Source organism: Bos taurus, chromosome X (genome assembly GCF_002263795.3).
Source record: "Bos taurus isolate L1 Dominette 01449 registration number 42190680 breed Hereford chromosome X, ARS-UCD2.0, whole genome shotgun sequence".
Lineage (NCBI taxonomy): Eukaryota > Metazoa > Chordata > Mammalia > Artiodactyla > Bovidae > Bos > Bos taurus.
Genome location: NC_037357.1, coordinates 112,709,222 through 112,734,178, shown reverse-complemented (window position 1 = coordinate 112,734,178; position 24,957 = coordinate 112,709,222). Strand labels below are relative to the sequence as shown.

At 37.7% G+C, this 24,957-nt stretch overlaps 1 protein-coding gene across 8 annotated transcripts in view; it reads right to left on the bottom strand.

Moving 5' to 3' along the window:
• Nucleotides 1-332: 332 nt before the first annotated feature.
• TAB3 (TGF-beta activated kinase 1 (MAP3K7) binding protein 3) overlaps nt 333-24,957 on the bottom strand; it is a 93,321-nt gene continuing 68,696 nt past the window's right edge. For 3 of the 8 annotated variants that reach the window (NM_001080371.2, XM_059883582.1, XM_059883581.1), the window contains 4 exons: nt 22,597-22,690; nt 19,143-19,226; nt 13,208-13,309; nt 333-4,452 (listed from right to left, as the gene is read on the bottom strand). In NM_001080371.2, the coding sequence (NP_001073840.2) occupies nt 4,304-4,452; nt 13,208-13,309; nt 19,143-19,226; nt 22,597-22,690 (429 nt within the window). In that variant the 3' untranslated portion in view covers nt 333-4,303. Of the gene's footprint in view, nt 4,453-13,197; nt 13,310-19,142; nt 19,227-22,596; nt 22,691-24,957 lie in introns of those variants that run through there. The other 5 variants (XM_059883584.1, XM_059883583.1, XR_009493459.1 and 2 more) reach the window with 5 other exon arrangements.

The window sequence follows — 24,957 nt, the reverse complement described above, 5'->3', positions numbered from 1 at the left end:
ACTACAAATGATATAAAGAAAAAGAACCAGTCATTCTTTTGTAAGTAACATGTATTAATGTGGAGTGCATGAAAAATGTAAATTCTTAACATATGCCACCTTTTATATAAAATTTGCTTATTTATACTTTTACCTAATTTCTAAGTTACAGTAATGTACAAATACTTAATACCCCAAAAATAACATGAGTACATTTTCTAACAGAAGAACAGAGATGTGATGAAAGATGAGGTTTCTGAGACAGCATATTTCAGTCCAGAAATATGAATGTAGGAACTAGACTGGTTTGATATTATAAATCATTTCTAGCTACACAGAAAGGATACAGAATGTAGTGTTTGCTTTTACTTTATTAATTTATTTCGCAGGAATCGTTGACTTTCCGAATATGTACTGTTTGGAGGTTTGATGCATGCATAGCCTTTTCAAATGCCTTTGTCTTAATACAATTTCACCTCAAAATAATCTGATTCACAGCATACACAGAAATCTAAAAGAGACACGGTATTTACAAGATTTAATAAGTTCTTGCTGTTGTAGGCAAGAAACTGATCAGTTCTTTTACAGTAGGGAAACATGGATATTGGGTGTCATTATAAATAAGAATTCAGAATTGTTCAGTCTCAAAGCAACATTTCATGGCTTTAGAAATTAAAATTGAGTTGTCATTCTGTTAATCTCTGAATGCTCAAGCCGTGCAAAACCTACTTGTATTAAATATTTGGGGATGCAAATAGTACAGGAAAAAAAAAATACATGTCTGGTGAATGTGGAATCATCAGAATTACCTTTTACAATAAGAAAATACTGTTAATTCTTTCAAAAAGATACAGTAGTGGTGCAACAGACAGTGCCAAATTTATTGATTTTAAAGTTACATTTCGGTTGTCATTTTTCTCTACAGATATACAGATACACACTGTAATGACTCATTCAAAGTCTGAAGAGTGATTACAATATTCAAATAAATCAATTTAAACTATAAGGGGACATCTTCACATTCCAGGGTACATCATTGATATTTTCGAAGGACAATTTTTCTAGGCCTTATATTCTTGCTTTTTGTTTATACTGTCAAAAGCATTAGTTACCTTTTAAAATACTATATAAAGTTCAGTTGCCACAGAAAGTTGGAATATGAACCTTAGATAACCGGGACAAAGCAATGTCAAAATTTAAGGAAACATTGATTTCTTATAATAATTATAAGTACTAAAGTTGAGACCAGCTCCTTAAAAATTATTAAACTGCTCATCACACTCCCATTTTTTCAGGGAAATAAACAAATTAGCAACACTTTCCCCACCATCATTAATCTGCTCTAAAACTACCTTTATTACAATGAATTTCTTTTGTTTAAAACACCACGCCTCTAACTCTCTCAAACAAGGTCATTATTTGAAACATTTTACAAGTCTTAGAAAGTTTCTGGCTCCTCTTTTGCCACTTTAAACTTTTAAGACCTACCTCAAAATGTAAGGGGCAATGTACTTGGACAAAATGACAAATGTGCTTTCAAAAAACTCAGTTTACAGAACAGTGAAATAATATAAAATGTATAGTCAGGTCTATGTTACCAGATACATCAAACTGGTTGTAATTTAAGAAAACACCTTTTTACTAGGAACAAGAAGTGCACCAACTGATCCAAAAAGCATAGGCACCTCAGCAGCCAGATCCTTCCTAAAAGGCATCTTTAAAGGTGACAGAATTCTTGTTCAAACTGGTCACAAGCCAGAAGTAGTCTATACATGGGACATAGTTAAATATATCAAATGTATCGGTGTCAAGTAATTTTGCTGATTTTAAAAACTGACTACAGCCTATGTTGGTGTATGAAACATGTGCAGAACCAGAAATGAACGTATACAAAACTCCCTTAAACATCAATCTCTGATGTCTCAAACCCCACCCTCTACACCTATCAAATAAGACTGGTATCTCATTTTTCCTGGCAGGTGAAAACAATAATTTACTAGATAGATCACCAAGGGACTGGAACCATGCATCTACTGTGTGATAACAGTTCAATAACCTGGATGTATGTTCATGCAATAGTTTTAAAGTCATCTACATGGTTTTAATAAAGCATCAAACTGTTTTCATACATGCTACCTTCACCCTCAACTGACAACTGCCAAGTTAACTGCTGCCACTTCAGCATATCACTAAGAATACTGGGTAAACCTTTAGCTAGAACATCAAGCAATATATGTATTTTTACCCTATATTGTTACTTAATACCAAGTGGGGTTTACCATCTCTACAGAGAGATGAAACCATACAAAGGCAAAGGCATTGGCATTATTACAGAACAGTAGGACTGATAGACTTACTGGAGACTGACAGACACCAGTGCTACAAAAGCTTTTAGAGAATGAGTGCTATTTGCAGGTCAACGCTTTTAAGCCCGTCTGCTTTCTCACCTTTATTTTCACAGTTTTGCCACAGTTGTTATATGAGAGATGTTTTATCAGTGTAATTACATAGCCACGCTGACTCTGTGAGACAAGTAGATACTTTCAGGACATTTTCCACGTATGAAAAAAATGTTTTCAGAGCTGCAGGTACAGTGTGAAATTGTGATTTTGATGGAAAGCTATGATAAGTTGTTATGCCTTTGGTTTCATTATGCTATTAAGTGCAGCTTGTTTTTCCAGATCTGCCAGAGATTACTGCTAAATTAGCATATAATGACAGCTTGAAGCGAGCGTGCGTGCCTGTGTGTGAGTGAAAGAGAAGGGGGACAGCTGGTATGGGAGAGCAGATACTCCTCAGGTGATAACCTGAGGTAAAATCCTTTAGGATTAGGAAACTTACCAATTTTATTGCTGTTTACATGTACCCAAATAAGGGGAGATTCCAAAATCCAATTCTGAGCTTGGAAGAAACGTCAACCGCCCTAATTCAGTGTCCTATTAATAATTTTCTGGTGGTGCACTTTAGTGAATCAAATGATTTTGTATCTCTTCAGTTATTTATACCCTAAGTTTCTAATTTCATAAATAAAGAGTGCTTTAGTATCATCTGAACTATCTGAACAAACTTAGTATCATCTCTGAATACAGTATGGTAAAAATTAAGTTCTAAATTTCAAAGTCCTTTGTATTCACCTTTCTCCTAATCTTATTTCTTGACTAGCCTTTTCTTCCTCCCCAAATAGCGCAGTGTGCAACTTTATGATATTGGCTAGCTATAATTTTCCTCACACTGATTTGTTAACATATGTGCAAATACATCTTTATTGAACAAGTAATAGTAATTTTTTTCAGCTAGATTAGGATTATGGCACAAGTATTCTCTGTGCTGTAAACATCATGAACTCATCACAAAATTGGAAGGCGGGACGGCTCTATGAACTGCAAACGTTTCTTATAGAACCACAGCTGAGCTCAAGATTCCAAGTGGATTTTGGAATGGATTTACATTCGGCATACATTCACTATGCTATTGGCAAAGCGCAGTTTTACGAGAAGGTCATTCATAAAATCAGAATTTATAAGGACTTGTTGGTTATTTTAAAAACCAGTGGCCTAATAAAAGCATGCAGTAACTTAAAAAATCTATCTATCCTGCGGCATAATTAGGTCTTAGTTACCAGTGTTGATATAGCTTGATGAATCATTGTACAAGCAAAAGGAATATTATCACCTCTGATTGTACTTTCAAACAAAGGGCACGATATGCCGAATTCCTGACTGCTACAAGTCACATTTTAAAACATCTTGTTTCTGTGTTTGAAATTACCCCTGAAAAAAGCAGCAATTACAAATACCCTTATTGTTTTGCCCCCCACCAAAAACATCCTCTGAGTGCTTTTCCCGTCCTTTTCCTCAGTAGGAAGCAACAGGAAGAAGCCTGGGGAGCCTGGGTTTTCCAGAGATCTGTGACCAGGTAAGTCTGCTCTGGCAATTCACAGTTTGGCTGCATAAACTGTAACATGTTACACCAAGATTCAAAGTTCTAGTTTATAAAATAAGGGTCACTCAGCAGTAACTTGAATGATTGGGGTTTCACAGAAGAGCTCTTGACTTCTCTGTGTACATTCTTTCAGGAGTGAATCCTTTCCCCATTTCAAGTATCCCTTTCTATCTCTAACTGCACTGAGTTAAGACTTGGGGGGATAAACCTTCCCCATTTTTCCTTTATTGAGCACAAGTGGCTACAGTGTCCTTCTCCCCACCCCCCACCCCATGTCGTCTGAAATGAAAAGGCCGGGTAGATGAACAGATTCCCCAGGTTTCCTTTTCTTCTAACGGGTGCTCAAAGTTACACTCTCAACCTAGTGCAGACTCTTGGGAATTCAAGTGTACCGTGGCATCTCACACTGCTCACAGCGATTTAGTGCGGGGTGGTTCAGAAAGGTGCAGCTATCACAATTCCACGGAGCCCCTTCATAGTCTTCATCTCGCGGTTGTGTCCGAGGACTCTGTTTGGAGCTACCTGGGTGCTCTAAGAGAAGTCAGGGATGAGAGAGAGAAAACAGAAAATAGACTGAATTTTTTTTCGAAGTATAATCCAAATGGAAATTGAAAATTACCCCCCACCAAAAGCAAGGGAAAAGGTTTTGTGAAACGAGAAAGCCAAGTTGTTGGCACAGCTGCTAGAAATGCAGAACCAAACAGTAAGTTCAGGATACACAATCTAATTTGTTCTCAACAATTTATTTTATTCCTCTAAGTAGCTAGAAGTCCAGCACAGACTACCTTCCAAGTTTATTGTCTCTAGTGGACAGTTATGCTCTATTCCAGTCAAATGGAAAAATGTTATACAGCATGTTAAATTCTACCTTCTAAGTTCTCCCTCACCACCTCAGCCTGCCAGTGACTCCCACCACCCACAGTACTAGCCATACTATATCAAACATCTCATAAAATCTGTGCCTTCTTCCTTGAGACTTTCAGCTCCAAAATATTCATGTTTTTAATAATGGTTTGTCAATGGTGTGACAGTTCATAAAAGTTTCTCCCAGAAAGGTTAAAACAGAAATATAAAAGACTGTCGTTTTTCATGAAGCTAAATTCATTCAATATGACTTTTATCCTCAGTTCTTCCCTGCCTTTTGTCAATAAACTGAAAGATCTTTCAGATGTGAGTTATTAAACATGTCTATACTTGGCAATATAAAATTCTGGCAGCCTTATGGTGGTCCTCAGGATTTACAAAAAACTTAAAATTTATATTCCTCCTAGGTCCTCATTCTCTCTGGCCTTGTACTCAAAAAGGTTCTTTGCTTTTAGAGTTGCCTTCCATGAACAGTACCTACTGAAAGTGGGTTTAGGGACTGGCAGGCTCCCAAGTTCCAGCTGGAAAACCACCCTGGAATCTGAACAAGGTCAGCAGGCTGGGGAAATCTACCCATACACCTAGAAATCCTCACTAAAAACTGCAAATGGAATTAAGATCTAAGGTAAGCAGCCTTCCTAAGCAGGTGACAAAAGAAACTGAGATCTGGGGAAGCTTTAATCAGTTACCATCTGGGGTTAAGCACACTGGTCCATTGGAAATGTGCTTTATCAGTTGGTCTTTAATGACAAATCGCTGTGTGACTATTCCCCAAGAGGTAACGAGAACTGAGTTTTAGACCCTGAACCTTTTTGCAGGTATAGTAAGGCTGAGGCTCAATCAGGAAGGTGTTCTCAACCTTCCAGTAGAACAGAAAAACACTGGCTTTTCCAGCCTATTCGTGACTATAAAAAGGAGATGGGTTTGTTGACTCTGGCTTCAACTGTTGCTTTTAACTGCCCATTAGCATCCACCTTGTATCTTATAGCTTGATGAAGTAATAGTTGTATTTTATGGCATGCCCCCTAAATAGAAAATTATTTTCTGCCTGTTTGGGCTTCCTCCTTCCCCTTTAGCATGTACTGTCCATTTGTATCAACCCAATCTCCTTAGGAGATACCATTCCTTCTTAATCTTGTAAAGGGTCAGGATGACCCACTCCTCACTTTGTACATGCAGTTCTGGATTGTATAAACTGTTGACACATTATCTGACACATTATAATCCTTTGTCTAAAACTTGCAGAACTGTACTTGGACTTCTAAGTCCTCACAGCTTTCTGTCTCCCAGGTTATAATCCTCAGGTGGGTTCAAATAAAATTTTCCATTTCTTTCTGAGATCAACTACTGATTTTTTCATTGATATATGCATAGTGAAGCTGGCAGGATATCAGATACACCCATGAGGACAGCTGGAGTCTACCCCAAATCAGCACTCGATACCAGCATGGACCCATTAAGCCCCACCAGCTTCTTGGTACTTCTTAGGTGTTTCAGTGAGTTCTTCTGATATCTGGATCTTATTGCCTTGATAATCCTAAAAATTTTATTTGAGCTGTTTTTAAGACCTGGACTCTTTTAAGAGTCCCACATGCATTTCCTACACAAGGATGGAGGGGATCTTGGGCAGGAGACACAGGGAAACACAGGTGGTTGTGTTTTTGGTAAACTGGCCTAAATTAAAAAGAAAAAAGTTGCTATATGGCTGGAAAAAAACTTCTGGGAGTAAAACAGAGACTGCATTATTTAGCTCCTAAGAACACAGGACACTTGCTCCTTTCAGCCACGTGGTGTTCTCGGGTGACTGACAACCTAGCGTTAGTGTCTGAAGATCAATCCTTGTGACTGGCAGTGGTGGTGCAGCAGCAGAACTCCACTATAACCGTAAATTAAACACTGCTCTTCTAAGGATGCACACAGTAAGGATAAATCATCCAGTGCTCTGATGACCCATAGGCATAGTAGACTGTCAAGAGGAAGAAACTGAGCCAAGGGCAACTCTTTGGGGAACTACAGTGAGAAGCAGCATCTATCTGATCCACCACAGAGTCCTCAGAAAGTTCAGATTATATGCATATTGAAATTCGACCACTAAATCAATACTGGGAAACTGTGCCTCAGGCCCAACAGCTTCCAGGTGGACAGCAACCTATTGGGATACCAGCTGGATTTCTGTATGCTTACAAGTAATTAAATAATTAGGAATTAAAGGAAATCCCACCCTGGAATGGCCAAGGTGGGATTCTTGGGCACTCCAAAACTGCACTGAAAGAAAGCCTAGCAGAATAGGCTTGTCATGTCACTCTCTCCTGGATCCCTTTACTGGAAATAAAAGTGATGAGAGTCGTTCTCTTTTCCAAACTGAGGTTAGCAGGAGAAAATATAGGGCTAGCTCCTTGGATCCTTTAAGTTGGTAAGTCTTCTAAATTGTTAACATTTTAGAGAGCTCTCATCCTGAAATACTGTATTAATAGGTATTTAATTGGTATGCAGAAGCCCCCAAAGGCTTCAAAACTCCCCAAATAACCTCAATGAAAGGTACCTAAACAAAAACTTTATAAGCTGACATAATTATGCTCTCCTCTGTCCTTTGAGTCTTTGTATTCTAGTAATTCTCTGAGTTACCCTTCCACTCTGAAGAAAGTATTGAATGGTTATTAGAAATGAGACCACCTAAGACTGTATGTAAGCATCTTCATATCAAAGACTGAACTGAGTGCTCTAGGTAAAGAATTTCTTAAACCCAGGGTGGACCCTCAAAAGTTTTTGTAAACAGATAATCAAAATGGGAGGCCACTTCTGACTAAACTGATATGTATCTGATATTCAGAGCCTGACTGGATTTTTTTTTTTGACTTCTCCCCAAACTAAATGGGGCTTTCTCAGGTGGCTGAGTAGCAAAGAATCTGTCTGCCAATGCAGGAGACACAAGAGATATGGGTTTGATCCCTGGGTCGGGAAGATCTCCTGGAGAAGCAAATGGCAACCAGCTCCAGTATTCTTGTCTGAGAAATCCCATGGACAGAAGAGCTGGGTGGGCTACAGTCCATGGAGCTGCAGAAGAGTCAGATATGATTGAATGAATGGGCATGCATGCACACACTAAGTTAAATGAGGAAATGAGAAACATTCTACCAAAGGTGGATGGGCGTATCAGTCCTTTGATGTCATTAAGCTGGCCATGCACTCCTTTGAGAAATTAAAAAGAGCTGTGCTTGTTTTACAAAACAAGTTTTTACAGAACCAGAGGTGTGGCTCCAAAACAGTCCAAAGCCCACAATCCTTTAACATGCCCCAAATCTCTTCTATTTATCTTAAGAGGCTTGTGTTAATAAACAACAACAACAAAAAGAAACTGGGTTATCGTATATGTCCAGTTTGTCATGCCAGCATTTCCTGATTGGCAAACCAGTTCATAATTACTTGTTTCTTAAGTTTTTGCTAGAAACAGTGGAAACAGTGTCAGACTTTATTTTTTTGGGCTCCAAAATCACTGCAGATGGTGACTGCAGCCATGAAATTAAAAGACACTGCTTGGAAGGAAAGTTATGACCAACCTAGATAGCATATTCAAAAGCAGAGACATTACTTTGCCAACAAAGGTTCGTCTAGTCAAGGCTATGGTTTTTCCAGTGGTCATGTATGGATGTGAGAGTTGGACTGTGAAGAAAGCTGAGCGCCGAAGAATTGATGCTTTTGAACTGTGGTGTTAGAGAAGACTCTTGAGAGTCCCTTGAACTGCAAGGAGATCCAACCAGTCCATTCTGAAGGAGATCAGCCCTGGGATTTCTTTGGAAGGAATGATGCTAAAGCTGAAACTCCAGTACTTTGGCCACCTCATGCAAAGAGTTGACTCACTGGAAAAGACTCTGATGCTGGGAGGGATTGGGGGCAGGAGGAGAAGGGGACGAAGAGGATGAGATGGCTGGATGGCATCACTGACTCGATGGACGTGAGTCTGAGTGAACTCCGGGAGTTGGTGATGGACAGGGAGGGCTGGTGTGCTGCGATTCATGGGGTCGCAAAGAGTCAGACACGACTGAGCGAATGAACTGAACTGAAGGTTTCTAATAAGGAAAACATCTTTGTATGCAAGGAAGAAAAAGGTATAAGAAATGAAAATGTGTTTTGTTAATGGAATGGGAAGTAATTTTGTCATAAAGCTGGTTATTTCTAAATGGGAAAGAAAATAAGGAACAAATTAATATGAATATAGAAAGTTGAAGAAAGTTTATGAGAAAAGAATCTTAAGAATGGAATTCTATGGGTGGTCAGGACTAAGTAAATTTGAGTATATGAATTTTAATATTAAAGGGAAAAATGGTACAAAACCTGAATTTGGTTTTCAAAATTTTCTTCTAATATTAATCTGCTTCTGATAACATATTGTAAAGTTCCTTTACATTTTAAGCAATCTGTTATACCTTTCTGTATTTGGTTTTGAAACCTTTTATTGTCATTTTGACTAAGGGAAAATAAGTATTGCTTCACAATAATCGTGAAGCATGATCACGAACTACTCGTGATCCTGTTTGTGACTAAGTGCTTTGAGACCTTAATATTTTTGACAAAATTCCTTAAGATCACATTCTAAGTGAAATTCTTTTGACTTCTTAGATAACTCTGAGGTTTTTCCAAAGGGCTCCTGGAACACCTCAAGAGAAATGTTTCCTCTACTTATCAATGAAGAGATAATAAATTAATTAGGCTTATCTGATATATTAAATTACATGGGGAGCGTGGTCAAATGGTGACAAATCTTCTTAGGTTATATTATATGGGTAGATGTAGAAATTATATTGAGTTCCTAAAAACCTGGTACATGGTACACACTAACAAAATGTTATCAGTCATAATTATCATAAATCATGGTAATGCCACAGAAATAGGAAAATTTTTGTTCATTTGCATTGTAGTCAGATCTTTTAAAGATGCCTTTTTAAGTCCTGTAGAGACCTTTACTGCTTTATTCTGATGATTTCTGCAAAAAAAAGCTTCATCTTCAAGAAGATATATAGAGAGGACTTTCTGATTGGTATAGATAGGCTTCTAATAACTTTCAGATCATACCACTGAACTGGGTAAGAAATTAGAAGAATGACAAGCTTGATGGCTTCTTAAATCTGATTAACAGAATAACAAAATCAAAGATTAGTCACATAGGACTCAGTGAATTGATGAATATAATATTTTTCCCTCTGAAATATTTTGGGTTTGAACTTGTATTTTCCATATATAAAGAAACCCTTCCCTTCAAGCTAATTATGACTTTCAAGCAAGTTTACTGAAGCCAGACTTATTTTGCAAATCTTAATTTGGCGATATTCTATACAAATGAGGGTAATTTTAGAGGGAAAAATTCTACTAAGGACATTATGTTCTCATGTTGTCTTTGAGGTTTTTGTATTTATTGCCCAAGACTAATTACTGTAAAGGTTGTTTCAGTAATCTATCTTTGGATGAAGATCAAATGCCCCATGACCTGCAACAAGGAGAGTATGCATACTGGAAAATACATTAGATAAAGGATTCTTTATAGCCACACTGGAAGGGGCTGTATCAGGCTCTGCAACTCCTACTTCTGACACCCCAAATGGATGAAGACCAGTGCTACCAGATCACCAGGATGAGGAGAAGACACGCAGGAAGTAGACAGTTGATCCAAGATGCTGGGCCAGGCCAGTATGCCAATTAATTTAATAACTGTTCACATGTTTGCTTATGAACCCAATGGTGTTCCTCCTTATAACTGTGCTTTGACCTCAAATGGATGGAACGGTCCTCAGTACTTTCTCAAAGACTCTCTCCCAGATTATAATTCTCAGGTTAGCTCAAATAAAATTTTTCATTTGTTCTGCAGATCAACTATTTTTTTTTTTTTTGCATCGACAGGCTCATGACTCCTAAAGATGTAAGTATAATAGTTGTATCTGTTGTCTTATATGGAGGAATAAAAGACACTTCTGTTGAAGCTTCTGTTTGAGGAAAAATGTGCTGTATGCCATTTCCATTAAAGGTCCTCTCTTGAATAGTAGTCTTTATGCTTTTCTAGGGCAGGCAACTTGTTATTTTGTGAAGAATTTATCATAGTCAGAAAAGTTCAGATGTTAAACCCATAAACTGTTATATTCCATCTTTCTGTGCTAACTCCAAACACAGCTTTCAGTTTTAGATTGTGGCAATGCAAATGATTAATATATAAAGGTTTTTCAAACTCCTTTTTTCTAACCTACAGAAATAACTGGAAAATCTTTTAAACTAACTAATCTAGGGTACCTGGGGCTCTCTTCACTGTTTTGACTGTAGGGGAGAAAAATTCTTTTTCCTCTACCTTTCTCAGTTCTTGGCTGAGACACCCCTGCAATAAAAGATTAAAGTTTATTAACATGTATACTCCTGTATACATGAGTGATACCCAGGAAAACTGAGTAACTTGCTGAGATGGCTGAAATCTTAGCATCTTCAGCTAAGACAGAAGAGATTGGAGTGTGTATGGAGTTTACCAGGAAAAGCAGAGTAAATAAGCACAAGGTTTGTTATGCAGATTTAAGTCAGTGCCTTCTCCATTGATGCTCTTGTCATTTAGAGTCACAAGAGAGACACAGAAGGAGACTGCCTTTATAAATGTAAATGTCCCTTACAAAAGGGTATAACTAATATTCTGTTTTCTGAGCTTTCTAGTATCTGCAGTTGCTCAGAATAATCCTAATGCCAAAGAGGCATATTTTGGGATGGCATGTTCTGTTACTCTTCAATACTATAACAATGTAATTTGGAACAGCAAGTCATGCAGAAGTAACTAATCAAAAAATATGTAAAAGGCATCTAAGAATTATTGTTGGTCCTAAAAAAAAGACACTGCTCATTTCATCATAGGGTGCATGCTTGTGTGCTAAGTCACTTAAGTTGTGTCCGACTCTCTGTGACCCTAGGGACTGTAACTCGCTAGGTCCTCTGTCCATGGAATTCTCCAGGCAAGAATCCTGGAGTGGGTTCCTGGAGTGCCATGCCTTAAATCTCTTTCAAGCAATCTTCCTGACCCAGGGATCAAACCAGTGTCTCTTGGGTCTCCTGCATTGCAGGTGGGTTCTTTACCACTAGCACCACATTCCCTGGTGGCTCAGATGGTAAAGAATCCATTTGCAATGCAGGAGACCCAGGTTTGATCCCTGGGTCGGAAAGACACCCTGGGGAAGGGAATAGGTTCCCGCTCCAGTACTCTTGCCTGGAGGGCTACAATCAGTCCAAGGGGTCACAAAGAGTCAGACACTGATGAGCAACTAACAGTCATTGTCGGGAAACTGCTTAAATAAAAGCATGTAAAATCCCAAAGATGTTTGCTTTCATTTGATTTAAGGTGTGAAATGTTTTATGGAATATTAAAAAGCAAAGATGTCTCATGCCTCATGGAAAACAAAACATCTAAAGAATATGCATATTTATATACAAATAAGAACTGAACGTTTCCTTTAAGACTATTTTTAAATGGATTAAACTTAATTGGCCAATTTTTCATAAAAATGACTGTCTTACAAATGTCAAAAGTTAGCAACTTACAGGTTAATCCATATTGTTTATATAATAATGGGAACATAGGAGAAACTGATCAAAAGGATACAACTCAAACTGTAAAAAATTCTCAACATTTTCTATAGTTTTACAGATAACCTCATAGAAAAGTTATTTTTCAAATAACTGGAACTATGCCAAGTAGGCAAAGAAAGGATTTGTTCTGTAATTATATGAAGTACAATGTAGTTTCATGCTTGGTTTGTTCCTATGGTGGAGACCTTTTTACCTAGTTGTATACTATTTCTGCATTTAGGGGAATTTAAGAAGTATCAAGTGTGGCCTTATTTTCTGTGTTGAGTGTGTTAGTCACTCAGTCATATCCAACTCTTTGCAACCCCATGGATTGGGACCTGCCAGGCTTCTCCATCTATGGAGTTCTCCAGGCCAGCATACTGGAGTGGATTGCCATTTCCTTCTCCAGGGGATCTTGCAGACCCAGGGATCAAACCTGTGTCTCCTGCATTGCAGGCAGACTCTACTGTCTGAGCCACCTGGGAAGACTAGACACTATTATTTTATAAGAATCTGTCCAATATGGTGGGCCACTAGCCACTTGATATGCAGTCACTCTGAATTGAGATGTGCTGTAAATAGAAAATATATACCAAATTTTGAAAAGTATGAAATAAGGTACAAAAAACCCAGTTCACTCTTATAAAACTTTGGCTAAGAGAAAATTTTAAATCATGTATGTGGCTCTAATTCTGTTGCTATTGGACTGCACAGCTTTAGAAACTCAGTAAAGAGTAATGTCTTAAAGGAAAAAAAGGTTGACCTTTACTTATGATAACTCTACATGGGTTAACACGTGTTTGGACACTGCACAAAGTCTAGACATACAAGTACAAACCATCTGCAGCTGCTGCCTGGGTGTCATGGACGTCCTCCTGTACTCTGGAGGTCACGCTAATTCTTCGGGCTTTCCTCTCAATTGTGCAAGGGTCTGATGAGTCTGCATGAGAAGAAGCAAAGCCAGGAAGAAGGGATCAAGCCGTTCATTAGAAGAGAGTGGACAGGCTCTCAAGAATCTTTCACGGGACACATGCAGTATTTATTCTTTGTTACTTGATGTTACCATTAGTTCTCCCAGGAAGGCAAGGGCCGTATTTAATACTGCCTTTACAGCCTATCCAGAATGGCTCTTAAAAGTTTTTTCATCCTCTCTCATTACTTGGAATGCATGCCTGATTTCACCAAATTCCCAGGTTCGAGTGAGTTAGGGTGCAAACTTAATGCTAATAATTAAATGTCGGTATGAACACAAAATTTGGGACATTATACTTTACCAATTCCCTGATTAACCAATAGTTACTAGAAAATTATGGGTTTAAAGTCCACTATCCACATTAAAGGTAACAGTAGACTACAGCATTTCATAAATAAAGAACCAAAATAGTACTTGAAAAATCAAAACCAACTGAAAGTAATATTATGTACTGGTAACACATACTCCCCAGTTGTTCATAAATTCCAGTTACCTATGTGTGCAGAAGTCCAGCAGCCCTCACAACATGGACTGCAGGCATATCCATTTCTGGCTAGAATACTGTTTCTATTAATTTTTAGGTAATCAGTAAGCAGTGTTTTGTATTAAGTGAAAACAGTAGAGTCTGGCTGCAATGTGGGAGACCTGGATTTGATCCCTGGGTTGGAAAGATGTCCTGGAGAAGGAAATGGCAACCCACTCCAGTATTCTTGCCTGGGAAATCCTGTGGTCAGAGGAGCCTGGTGGGCTACAGTTCATGGGATCACAAACAGGTGGACACGACTGAGTGACTAACACATACACAAAAGTCAAAAAAGGCAGACTTCATAGTATTTAACCTTAAGAAACAAACATTTAAAATTTTGTAATCCGCTCTGAGCCTATAAGCAGTCCTCTAGTTCAACCAACCTTTGGAGACCAGTGTTTCACAATGTAAGTGTTGTGAAGCAGAGTAAACATCTCCTTTAGGTGCTAAAGAATAAGTTCTATTTCTTAGATTTGTAACCCCTTTTATAGCATCACATACCTCCTTCTCACTGACTCTTACAACAACCCCGTAAAGAAGCTAAATATTTGGACTGATGACCTCTATTGGTGTACAAATTGGATATAAACAAGGTCAGGTGGCCAAGACAATCAGAACCAGTGCTAAAGTTGTATGACAGCAAGGTCAGTGCCCTCTCCACTGTTAAGTCAAGGTGGGGGGGATACTTTCTCAATCAGCTGAAGAGCTTACACACACACGTGTTGCTTAACTGCAAAGTCTAGTCTAAAAAGGTTTCTGTGTCTTTCCTTCTTTCTCTCAAATTATCAAACTTATTCGGATAAACATCTATATTCCACTTGGATATTCTAAGTCTTGTGTATTTCCATATGAATTTCAGAATCAGATTAATGCATACCAAAAAAAGAAAAGTTACAGTTAAAATTGGTATTTCATCAGTATGAAAAGAATAGGTATCTGAACAATATTGATTTTTAAAAAAGACATGGTTTATGACTATTTAGGTATTGTTTGATTTCTTTTGGTAGTGTTTTATCATAGTCAATGTACATATCTCTGGTTAATTTATTAATAAGTGTCACTTATTAATTCTAATTTTCATTTCTGGGTAGCTCTAGATTTTCTTCACAAATAATCATGTCATCTGGAATGGCTACTGTATTCTATCAGATGTTTTCTCCTGTATAATGAAATGACTGTATGCTTTTTCCCTTTATTTTCTGAACACTGCATTCTTGAGCTTAAACCCAAGTTGGTCATGATGTATTATCTTTTTTTATATTGTTAATATTTTATTCATTTTTTGGCTTTTATGTTCATGAGGATTTGATCTGTAAGTTTGTTTTCTTTTTGGGAGTTAGGTAATGTGCATCAGGTTTTGGAATCAGAGTCCTACTGGTTTCATAAGAAAATTAGATGCTTTCCTTCCTTCTGTTTCCTCAGAGTTTGTATGATTGGTATTATCTCTTCATTAAATACTTGATTTCTATGGGGATCATTAGTGTAACCATCCAGTTCTGAAGTTTTCATTGTGGGGAAACTTTTGATAATGGATTCAATTTCTTTAATTACATACACAACTATTAACAGTTATTTCATCCTATCTTTTCATTTCTGATTTTGGTAATCTGGTTTTTTCCTGTTTTTTTATTCTTCAAAGATCAAATGTTTGGTTTTGATAACTTTCTCTGTTATTTTTATGTCATCAATGGTTCTTATATTTTCCTTCTTCCACTTACTTTGGTTCTTTTCTTGATTCTTAGGTAGAATTGTATGTCACTGATATTAGATCTCCTTGTCTTACATGAGCATTTAAAGCTATAAATTTCCTTCTATGTACTACTGTAAAGAATCAGGCCTTGCTCAAAGAGAGGTCTAGCTTTGTCCCTAGCTCCTGGAAGATTAGCTCTAAAATCTTGAAATTTCCCAAGAGATAGAAGTATTTTTATTAAATATGGTGGGCCCTTCAAACCATAGAATTTATGCTAATAAGGTGGTTCACACTGGATATATCCCTTAAATAGGGTGATTCTTCCATGACAGCCCTTGAATCAATTCATTGGATTACCACTATAGACACAAATCTGGTACGTGGTAGTCATCCATTAAGATTCTTTTCACACTGTTTTTAGACAGCAGGAGGCTATTTTAAATTCAGGTCAGTTGAAATATCCATAGTACTATTAAAGAATGGAAATAACAAGTACTCCATTGCAACCTATAAATGAAATACTTAAAACACTTTGTTGCACACAAAGCTGTTCAACCAAAATTTAAGTACTGTAGTGAAAGTAACATCATTTGTGTAGAATTTTCAATTCTGCTTTAAGTTTTGAGATTATAAAATGTTACATCCTTAGGTAATGCATTTTCCAGTATCAATATTATGTCTTCATGATCAGTCTATCTTGAGTTGCTTAAAGCAAAAAGAGATTAAGCAAAAAAACATTAAGATATGAAATGCACAGTTCACGACATTCTTGAGAATTACTAGAATGGAGAAGAAAATGATTAATTGGAAGTTCAGTATATCACACAGAAATGATTTAAGAGTATGCAAAAGTTACTCCTCCAAATCTTGGTTGTGTAGCATTTATTTTGCCCTTGATGAAGAGACACCTAGTGTCAATCTAATTGCTATGCCCACCTGTTAAATACACAAGGATTCTTTTGTGGCCTCTCAATCCTAGAAATTGAAGAAAGTAGAGAAAACCACTAGACCATTCAGGTATGACCTAAATCAAATCACTTATGACTATACTATAGTGAAAGTGAGAAACAGATTTAAGGGACTAATTCTGATAGAGTGCCTAATAAACTATGGACAGAGGTTCATGACATTGTACAGGAGACAGGGATCAAGACTATCCTCATGGAAAAGAAATGCAAAAAAGGAAAATGGCTGTCTGAGGAGGCCTTACAAATAGCTGTGAAAAGAAGAGAAGCGAAAAGCAAAGGAGAAAAGGAAAGATATAAGCATCTGAACGCAGAGTTCCAAAGAATAGCAAGGAGAGATAAGAAAGCCTTTCTCAGCGATCAATGCAAAGAAATAGAGGAAAACAACAGAATGGGAAAGACTAGAGATCTCTTCAAGAAAATTAGAGAGACCAAGGGAACATTTCATGTAAAGATGGGCTCGATAAAGGACAGAAATGGTAGGGACCTAACAAAAACAGAAGATGTTAAGAAGAGGTGGCAAGAATACACAGAAGAACTGTACAAAAAAGATCTTCACGACCCAGATAATCACGATGGTGTGATCACTCACCTAGAGCAGGACATCCTGGAATGTGAAGTCAAGTGGGCCTTAGGAAACATCAGTATGAACAAAGCTAGTGGAGGTGATGGAATTCCTATTTCAAATGACCTATTTCAAATCCTGAAAGATGATACTGTGAAAGTGCTGCACTCAGTATGCCAGCAAATTTGGAAAACTCAGCAGTGGCCACAGGACTGGAAAAGGTCAGTTTCCATTCCAATCCCAAAGAAAGGCAATGCCAAAGAATGCTCAAACTACCACACAGTTGCACTCATCTCACACGCTAGTAAAGTGATGCTTAAAATTCTCCAAGCCAGGCTTCAGCAATACGTGAACTGTGAACTTCCTGATGTTCAAGCTGGTTTTAGAAAAGGCAGAGGAACCAGAGATCAAATTGCCAACATCCTCTGGATCATAGAACAAGCAAGAGAGTTTCAGAAAAACATCTATTTCTGCTTTATTGACTATGCCAAAGCCTTTGACTGTGTGGATCACAATAAACTGTGGAAAGTTCTGAAAGAGATGGGCATACCAGACCACCTGACCTGCCTCTTGAGAAACCTGTATGCAGGTTTCAGGAAGCAACAGTTAGAAATGGACATGGAACAACAGAAGGGTTCCAAATAGGAAAGGGAGTACATCAAGGCTGTATACTGTCACCTTGCTTATTTAACTTATATGCAGAGTACATCATGAGAAACGCTGGGCTGGAGGAAGCACAAGCTGGAACCAAGATTGCGGGGAGAAATTATCAATAACCTCAGATATGCAGATGGTGCTGCTGCTAAGTCGCTTCAGTCGTGTCAGAATCTGTGTGACCCCATAGACATCAGCCCACCAGGTTCTGCCATCCCTGGGACTCTCCAGGCAAGAACACTGGAGTGGGTTGCCATTTCCTTCTCCAATGCATGAAAGTGAAAAGTGAAAGTGAAGTCGCTCAGTCGTGTCTAACTCTTTGTGACCCCATGGACTGCAGCCTACCAGGCTCCTCCGTCCATGGGATTTTCCAGGCAAGAGTACTAGAGTGGGTTGCCATTGCCTTCTCCGAGATATGCAGATGACACCACCGTTATGGCAGAAAGTGAAGAAGAACTAAAGAGCCTCGTGATGAAAGTGAAAGAGGAGAGTGAAAAAGCTGGCTTAAAGCTCAACATTCAGAAAACTAAGATCATGGCATCCAGTCCAATCACTTCATGGCAAACAGATGGGGAAACAATGGCTGACTTTATTTTTCTGGGCTCCAAAATCACTGCAGATGGTGACTGCAGCCATGAAATTAAAAGACATTTGCTCCTTGGAAGAAAAGCTGTGACCAACCTATACAGCATATTAAAAAGCAGAGATGTTACTTTGCCGACAAAGGTCCATCTAGTCAAAGCTATAGTTTTTCCAGTGGTCATGTATGGATGTGAGAGTTGGACCATAAAGAAAGCTGAGCACTGAAGAATTGATGCTTTTGAACTCTGGTGTTGGAGAAGACTCTTGAGAGTCCCTTGGATGGCAAGGAGATCCAATCAGTCCATCCTAAAGGAAATCAGTCCTGAATATTCATTGGAAGGACTGATGCTGAAGCTGAAACTCCAATACTCTGGCCACTTGATGTGAACAGCTGACTCATTGGAAAAGACCCTGATGCTGGGAAAGACTGAGGGCAGGAGAAGTAGGGGACGAAAGAGGATGAGACGGTTGGACAGCATCACCAACTCAATGGACGTGGGTTTGGGTGGATTCCAGGAGTTGGTGATGGACAGGGAGGCCTGTTGTGCTGTGGTTCATGGGGTTGCAAAAAGTCGGACACGACTGAGCGACTGAACTGAACTGAAAGCTATTTAAAAAAAATAAATTATATATTCCATTTTAGTTACCCTTGACAATAACTCTCAAGAGTTAGTTTTGTAGTTTTTTAGAAAGTAAAGTTTATCAATAGCATAACATTTAAAATGCTATCTCTAATGAAATTTCTTTAGCTTTTTAGATGAACTCCAAAATGGTTTTCAAATACATTTCTGTGACGTCTGTGACATTTTGCTACTCACCTTTTTTAGGTGGCTTGGGTGGTACAACTGGACCAGGTTCTATGTTGTCATAAAAGTTATTCATAGCTTTTGGATCAAAGTTTCCTATAAAGAAAATAAAATCAGCAGGCATTTAGGGGTCTTTCTCCTGTTATATGCATTTTTTTGTTAGGGAAAATATAGGAGGAAAAAAAATATGTAAAAAGGGGAGCTGGTTTTCCAGGAGTTTATAATTCATTATACTATCCTACTGTTCTCTCACTGAAAGCATTTAAGCATTGTGAGAAAGGACCCAAGTGTCCTTCTACAATCTATCACGCAAAGGAACATTTTTTAACTATAAAGCTTATCTCTTTTCACAGGATTAAATATGTGGCACAGCTAGGTAAATGAAGAAGAGAAATGAAAGGATGACTGAACTGATTTCCCTGTTTGTTTTGATGTTAATAAACAAAACCATGACACAGCTTACGTTTGTGTCTGTTGTATTTACCTTAAATTTTTATTCATTATAAATTCAGGTAAAGAATAATCTATACATATACACTGACAAAGATTATTGAAGTTGTTATGATATTAGCAGTTTAGGTATTCCAATCTTTAAGAAAAGGAGAATCTTCAATGTTGCCTATGCTGCTGCTTCTGCTAAGTCGCTTCAGTCGTGTCTGACTCTGCGCGACCCCATAGATGGCTGCCCACCAGGCTTCTCTGTCCCTGGGATTCTCCAGGCAAGAACACTGGAGTGGGTTGCCATTTCCTTCTCCGAACGTTGCCCATAGACTTATCAATAAAAAAAAAAAATGATATGCTGTCAATTTCAGAATAATAGAACAATCTCATCTCTCTCATTTAAACTGTTTACTCCTTGATACAGTTTCTGTTTTAGCTCCTTTTCCTGACATGATTTCTCTAAGGTCGGTTTTGATCCAATGCCAGCTTTGGGTCCTATGTTCACATCTGTGAACGTGTCATTGCAACCTGCCAGTAGTTCTGCACAGTTCCAGTTAAACTTTTAAACTGTATCCATGCTTATTCACAGAGGATGTTGTGTGGTACTGATAGCTTAAATACATTGAATCTGCTGAATTTTAAACCCAGTTATTTTCCCCAAGAAAGTTTTGCTCACCAAAAGTAAAAATAAAGCTGCCTTTTATCAAGTCATGTACTGATAACTATCAAATCCAAATGCTGCATGTCAGAAAATGTCTAGAATCTCTAGATGAAAAGTTAAGGTTGGAAACTCAGTACAAAATTTTCCAGAGAATGTAAGAATGGAACTTAGTATAAAGTAGATATATTTGGACCCCTTATGAAGGGAGATTAGAATCTGCCTACAATGTAACAGACCCAGATTCGACCCTTGGGTCGGGAAGACACCCTGGAGAAGGAAATGGCAAGTCACTCCAGTATTCTTGCCTGGAGTGTTCCATGGACAGAGGAGCCTGGCAGGCTACAGTCCATGAGATCACACAGTCGGACACCACTGAGCGACTAACACAGTACCAAAAAGAGCTCTTTGTGGCCCACTGGAGACCAAAAACACAGGTAGGTCTTTGTTTATAAAACCTTAAGAACAGTTTTCCTTGCAGGTCCTATTATAGAAGTACTTTTATTCCATTTAGTTATGCTGCGTTTAATAATTTTCTGAAAACAAATCCCATGATGGCTCATGAAAGCCATAATGGTACTTAATTTATTTATTAGATCTTTTTATGGTTTAAGATGCTGTATATATTATTTCTTCAATTTCTTGAGTTACAACTGCTGCTTTCATTTCTAGATCCTATAAGGCCTTTACTAAAAATATCCTAATGCAATGTTTCAGGGATTCTTGTTTATCTTCAAAGAACACAGAAACAAAATAATGGATGCAACCTTCTAATACAGTAACAGTGGTTTGTATAATCTCCCATACAGTGTCTTTCACTGCTTACAGCTACTAGGCTGTAGAGTTCCTAGGCTTCTGAAAATAAGGGTACTCAACCAGAGTGCTTAAGTTTCACATGGAAATGTGCTTCTGTCTATTGCACAAAGTTCCATATCTTTTTATTCTCCTGCCTCTACTGTGTAATCTAGCTTTAAAATGGTAATGGGGTACTTGAAAAGAGAGTAGAAGCTCTCTCAGCTGCCATAATTTAGAACAGTAAGTAATGTTGGGTTGGCTGACTCGCACACAGAATTGTTAACAATTAATTACACAGCAACCTTAAGGATAGAAAAATAGGATCAAAGCAATATTTCAATGTTAGACCAAGACCTTTTCTTTGTGTGTGTTGACCAGACTTCTATATTGTCTTTCAGAAATAAACTCGACCTGTAATGATGACCTAAAGTAGGGGTGAGCAAACTTTTACTGTAAAGGGCCAGACAATAAACATTTTAAGTTTTGTAGACCTGAAATACAGTTGTAAGCCCTCAACTGTGGTGTTCAAACACAAAAGCAGGCTCAGGCAATATGTAGAGAAATGGGTGTGGCTATGTTCCACTGAAACTATTTACAAAAACAGACAGCAGGCTAGTTTGCTGTAACGCGATCTATAATTTCCTGTTTTCATTTTAGAATGCAGCAAAAAAAGATATTTTAAGAACAGTTAATTTGAGACTAGAATCCTATTAGATGTTTATGATTTTCCTTCATAGCCCTTTTCAGTTGTTTTCACTATATCTAATTCACAGTCTCTATGTTTTTGTAGTGTCTGCCCTTGAGTCTTTATAAAGCATCTGCCTATCATTTTAATAGAAAAAGCAGCATTTCTTACATCCATATCCATTTTAAAAACATTATGCCAGTTACCATCCTTTTGTAATCTAAGCAGGTTTGAGAACAGGCACAACTGTCTGTTGGTAAGCAGACAATTCAACTGATGGGAGCAATAGTACGTGGACTTGCCAGAATGCAGCCTCATGGCTGGATATTTTACAGAGGAAAATGAAGCATATCTCTAACCTAGTGAGCTGAGTATATCAAAGTGAACTTGGGGAGCTTTTACTGTAGTAGACTTCAATAAGAAAGCCACAAAAATGAAATCTCTAAGATATAGTTGAATGTTTTCATGTAACACATAACAAAGAAAACGGAATACAGATTTTCCTTTTAAACTGAGTAATCTGATGTTCTGAGTTGGGATCCCTGTTTGCACAGACATCTTAGATGACTATCACATAAATCTACTGTGTTTTAGAAATAAAACCCAACAGTTTATGAAATAGTCTATGACTAAAAGATGATAAATATAGAGTACCACCATAAAACAGTCTAAATGGTAAGAACTTAATGATGAAGTTGTATAAGTAAAATTATTTTTGATCACCCAAATCTGATCTGACTGTGAGGTGAGGGATGTCTATACCAGGACTGTGATCTTATAAAAGGTAGTTTTTACCCATTATATCTGTAAAACCAAAATGATTGCTATTGAAGCAGCATAACACACCACAGTATTACTTATGGTTTACCAAATAATCAAGTCTATACCTCTAGATTGAAGGAGGTCAACTTCTTTCAGTGTACAGTCAACATTTATCTGGAGTTGTCTGTTCATGCTTCTCAATCTTGTCATTTCCTCAGGCTAGTAAGAAAGGACCCAAAATAGCAATTGTGGGAAAGTCATTATCAAGCCCAACATTTAAGAACTGGTATTCATGTTAACTGTTCTGATAGGTTATTACCAAGAAAATGGCCTTAATCCCTTAAAGGGCATGTTTAAGAAGGCTTTATACTATGTTTTCCAAGGAATAGGTGAAATGGTGACATTAATATGGACACATAAAAACAAAATCCTCACATAATGTGGCGGGGCTATCATACTACACTATGTTCTCTCATACAAATACTAACATATATTAATCACAGAGCATTGAGAATATTTTCTTTCTACATTTGCATGGTAAGGGAAACTAGGCAACAACCTTGTAAACAAGCAGTTTCCATGAGTTTAGTCTTGTCAAGGCTGGTAAAAATTACAGTGGTACTTCTTTTAATGAATAGTTACTAACTGTCAGGCACTATGTTCGCCAGAAGTCTCTCACTCTTGCCTCAACATTATCTTCCCAGGTAAGTACTGATATCACCCCCAGGGTATATATGATGAAGCTGAGGCACAAACAGGTTATATAATTTTCCCAAGGTTCTTAAAAACTCGTAATGGGCAGATCCAGGATTTATACAGAAGTCTACTTTAGAAACGTCTCTAGAAATCTTTGCATCTTCTGTTTTTCCTACATAAAAGAAAGCTAGTAACCTAGTGCATGGAAACTGCAGAAACAAATAGATTCCATTCTCCCCCCAAGTCTGTTTCTTTCTGCCTTGACATGAACATGAGACACTGAAATGTGAAAAGAGCCCTATTTTTCGATTGGGTAAAGCTTTTTGGAAGCCTCTACTTCCCCCAAAGTTCTGAATGTCTTTACTATTCACATATATGTACAGTAAAAAATGAAGTTCAGAGTTTAGACTCTAGAGGTAATGAAGCTTTCAGCACAGTACAGCTAGGAAACCACTTACTAAGGTGACTGTAACTACATGAAGTAAAAGATAATATCTGCTATCACAGGAAGACAGAAGAAAATAATCTTCTGCTAAACATGGTGTTTTACTAAAAAGCTAAATATAAAAGTGAAGGAAAATCTAGAAAAATGGGTTAATTCTGAATGATGCAAGATACTATCCTGTTAGGACATCTCAGAATATCTGGGAATGTCCATTAAATTAGGTGGTGTCAAAAGTTTTAAGAAAGTAATGTAACAGGCAGTCTATAATAAGTGCAGCAATCCCTTCGAATGATAGGGGAACAAAAACGTCATTGAGAAATACTTATCATGGATTGCTCTTCTCATTCCTATGTTAACATGTAAAATAAATGCTTACATCTTGTCTATATTAACTATTAAAAGTGTAAAACACATCTGAGCATTGTAGTAAAGCACTTGTTCAAGGGTTTCAAAAAGTGATGCTGTCTTCCCAGGAATATATCAAAGAATCTAGTCTTTGCTTTGTAGAATTTTGGAGAAAGTCAAGTACCTAAAGGAGCAAATCCTTCTAACATATTTGCGGGCAGAGGGGGCTATTTCAGGTAGAGTGGTCTTGAACAGTGAAGCTGTGTAATCAGGTATGGAAATAACTATAATAAACGTTATAGTCAAGAGGCCACTGCACATTTGCTAGTAACAACCAAAAGGCTCTTGTCAACATGCTCATTTCCAAAGACAACAGAACCCTTGGTACTCACTGAACTATGATTTTTTTCTGTCAGATTCCTATGCCTCCTAACAGCTTTGGAGTGAGGGGACAATAGCTGTTTCTGGACCATTACTAGTATTTGTAGGACACTATACTGTATTTTCATGAAGGTGGGATTTCAAGATGGGTTTGGTGTCATTTAACCTTGCTTGTTTGTAAAATTCCAGAATACTTAACATCTGACATTTCTAAGGAAAAAAATAGCTTGTTGTACAAAACATGGCAGAAATACCTTAATTCACCTGTTCTATCAGTTGAAGAGTATTTGTCAGAGAGAAGAAGGTCAAAGACCAGTGATGTTCTTTCATGGTTTTGCCTTGATTATGCATCCAGGACTGTGAGTAGGTTGATGCCACCACCCAATTAATCAGAAGACCAATGAAGAGGAAAAAACTTGTGGGATGGAGTAAGTGGAAGCGCTGATGAGTAAAATCTTATTTATCTTTCAAGGTATAACTTAAATTTCCCCCTTCTCCATGCAATTGTCACCTCTTTGAACTCCACTAGCAAACAGCTAACAGAGTTCTATCTCAGAACTCTCAAAGTAGTTAATATCATTACCATGTAGTTGGCCAGCACTATTGATTCACTGTGTTA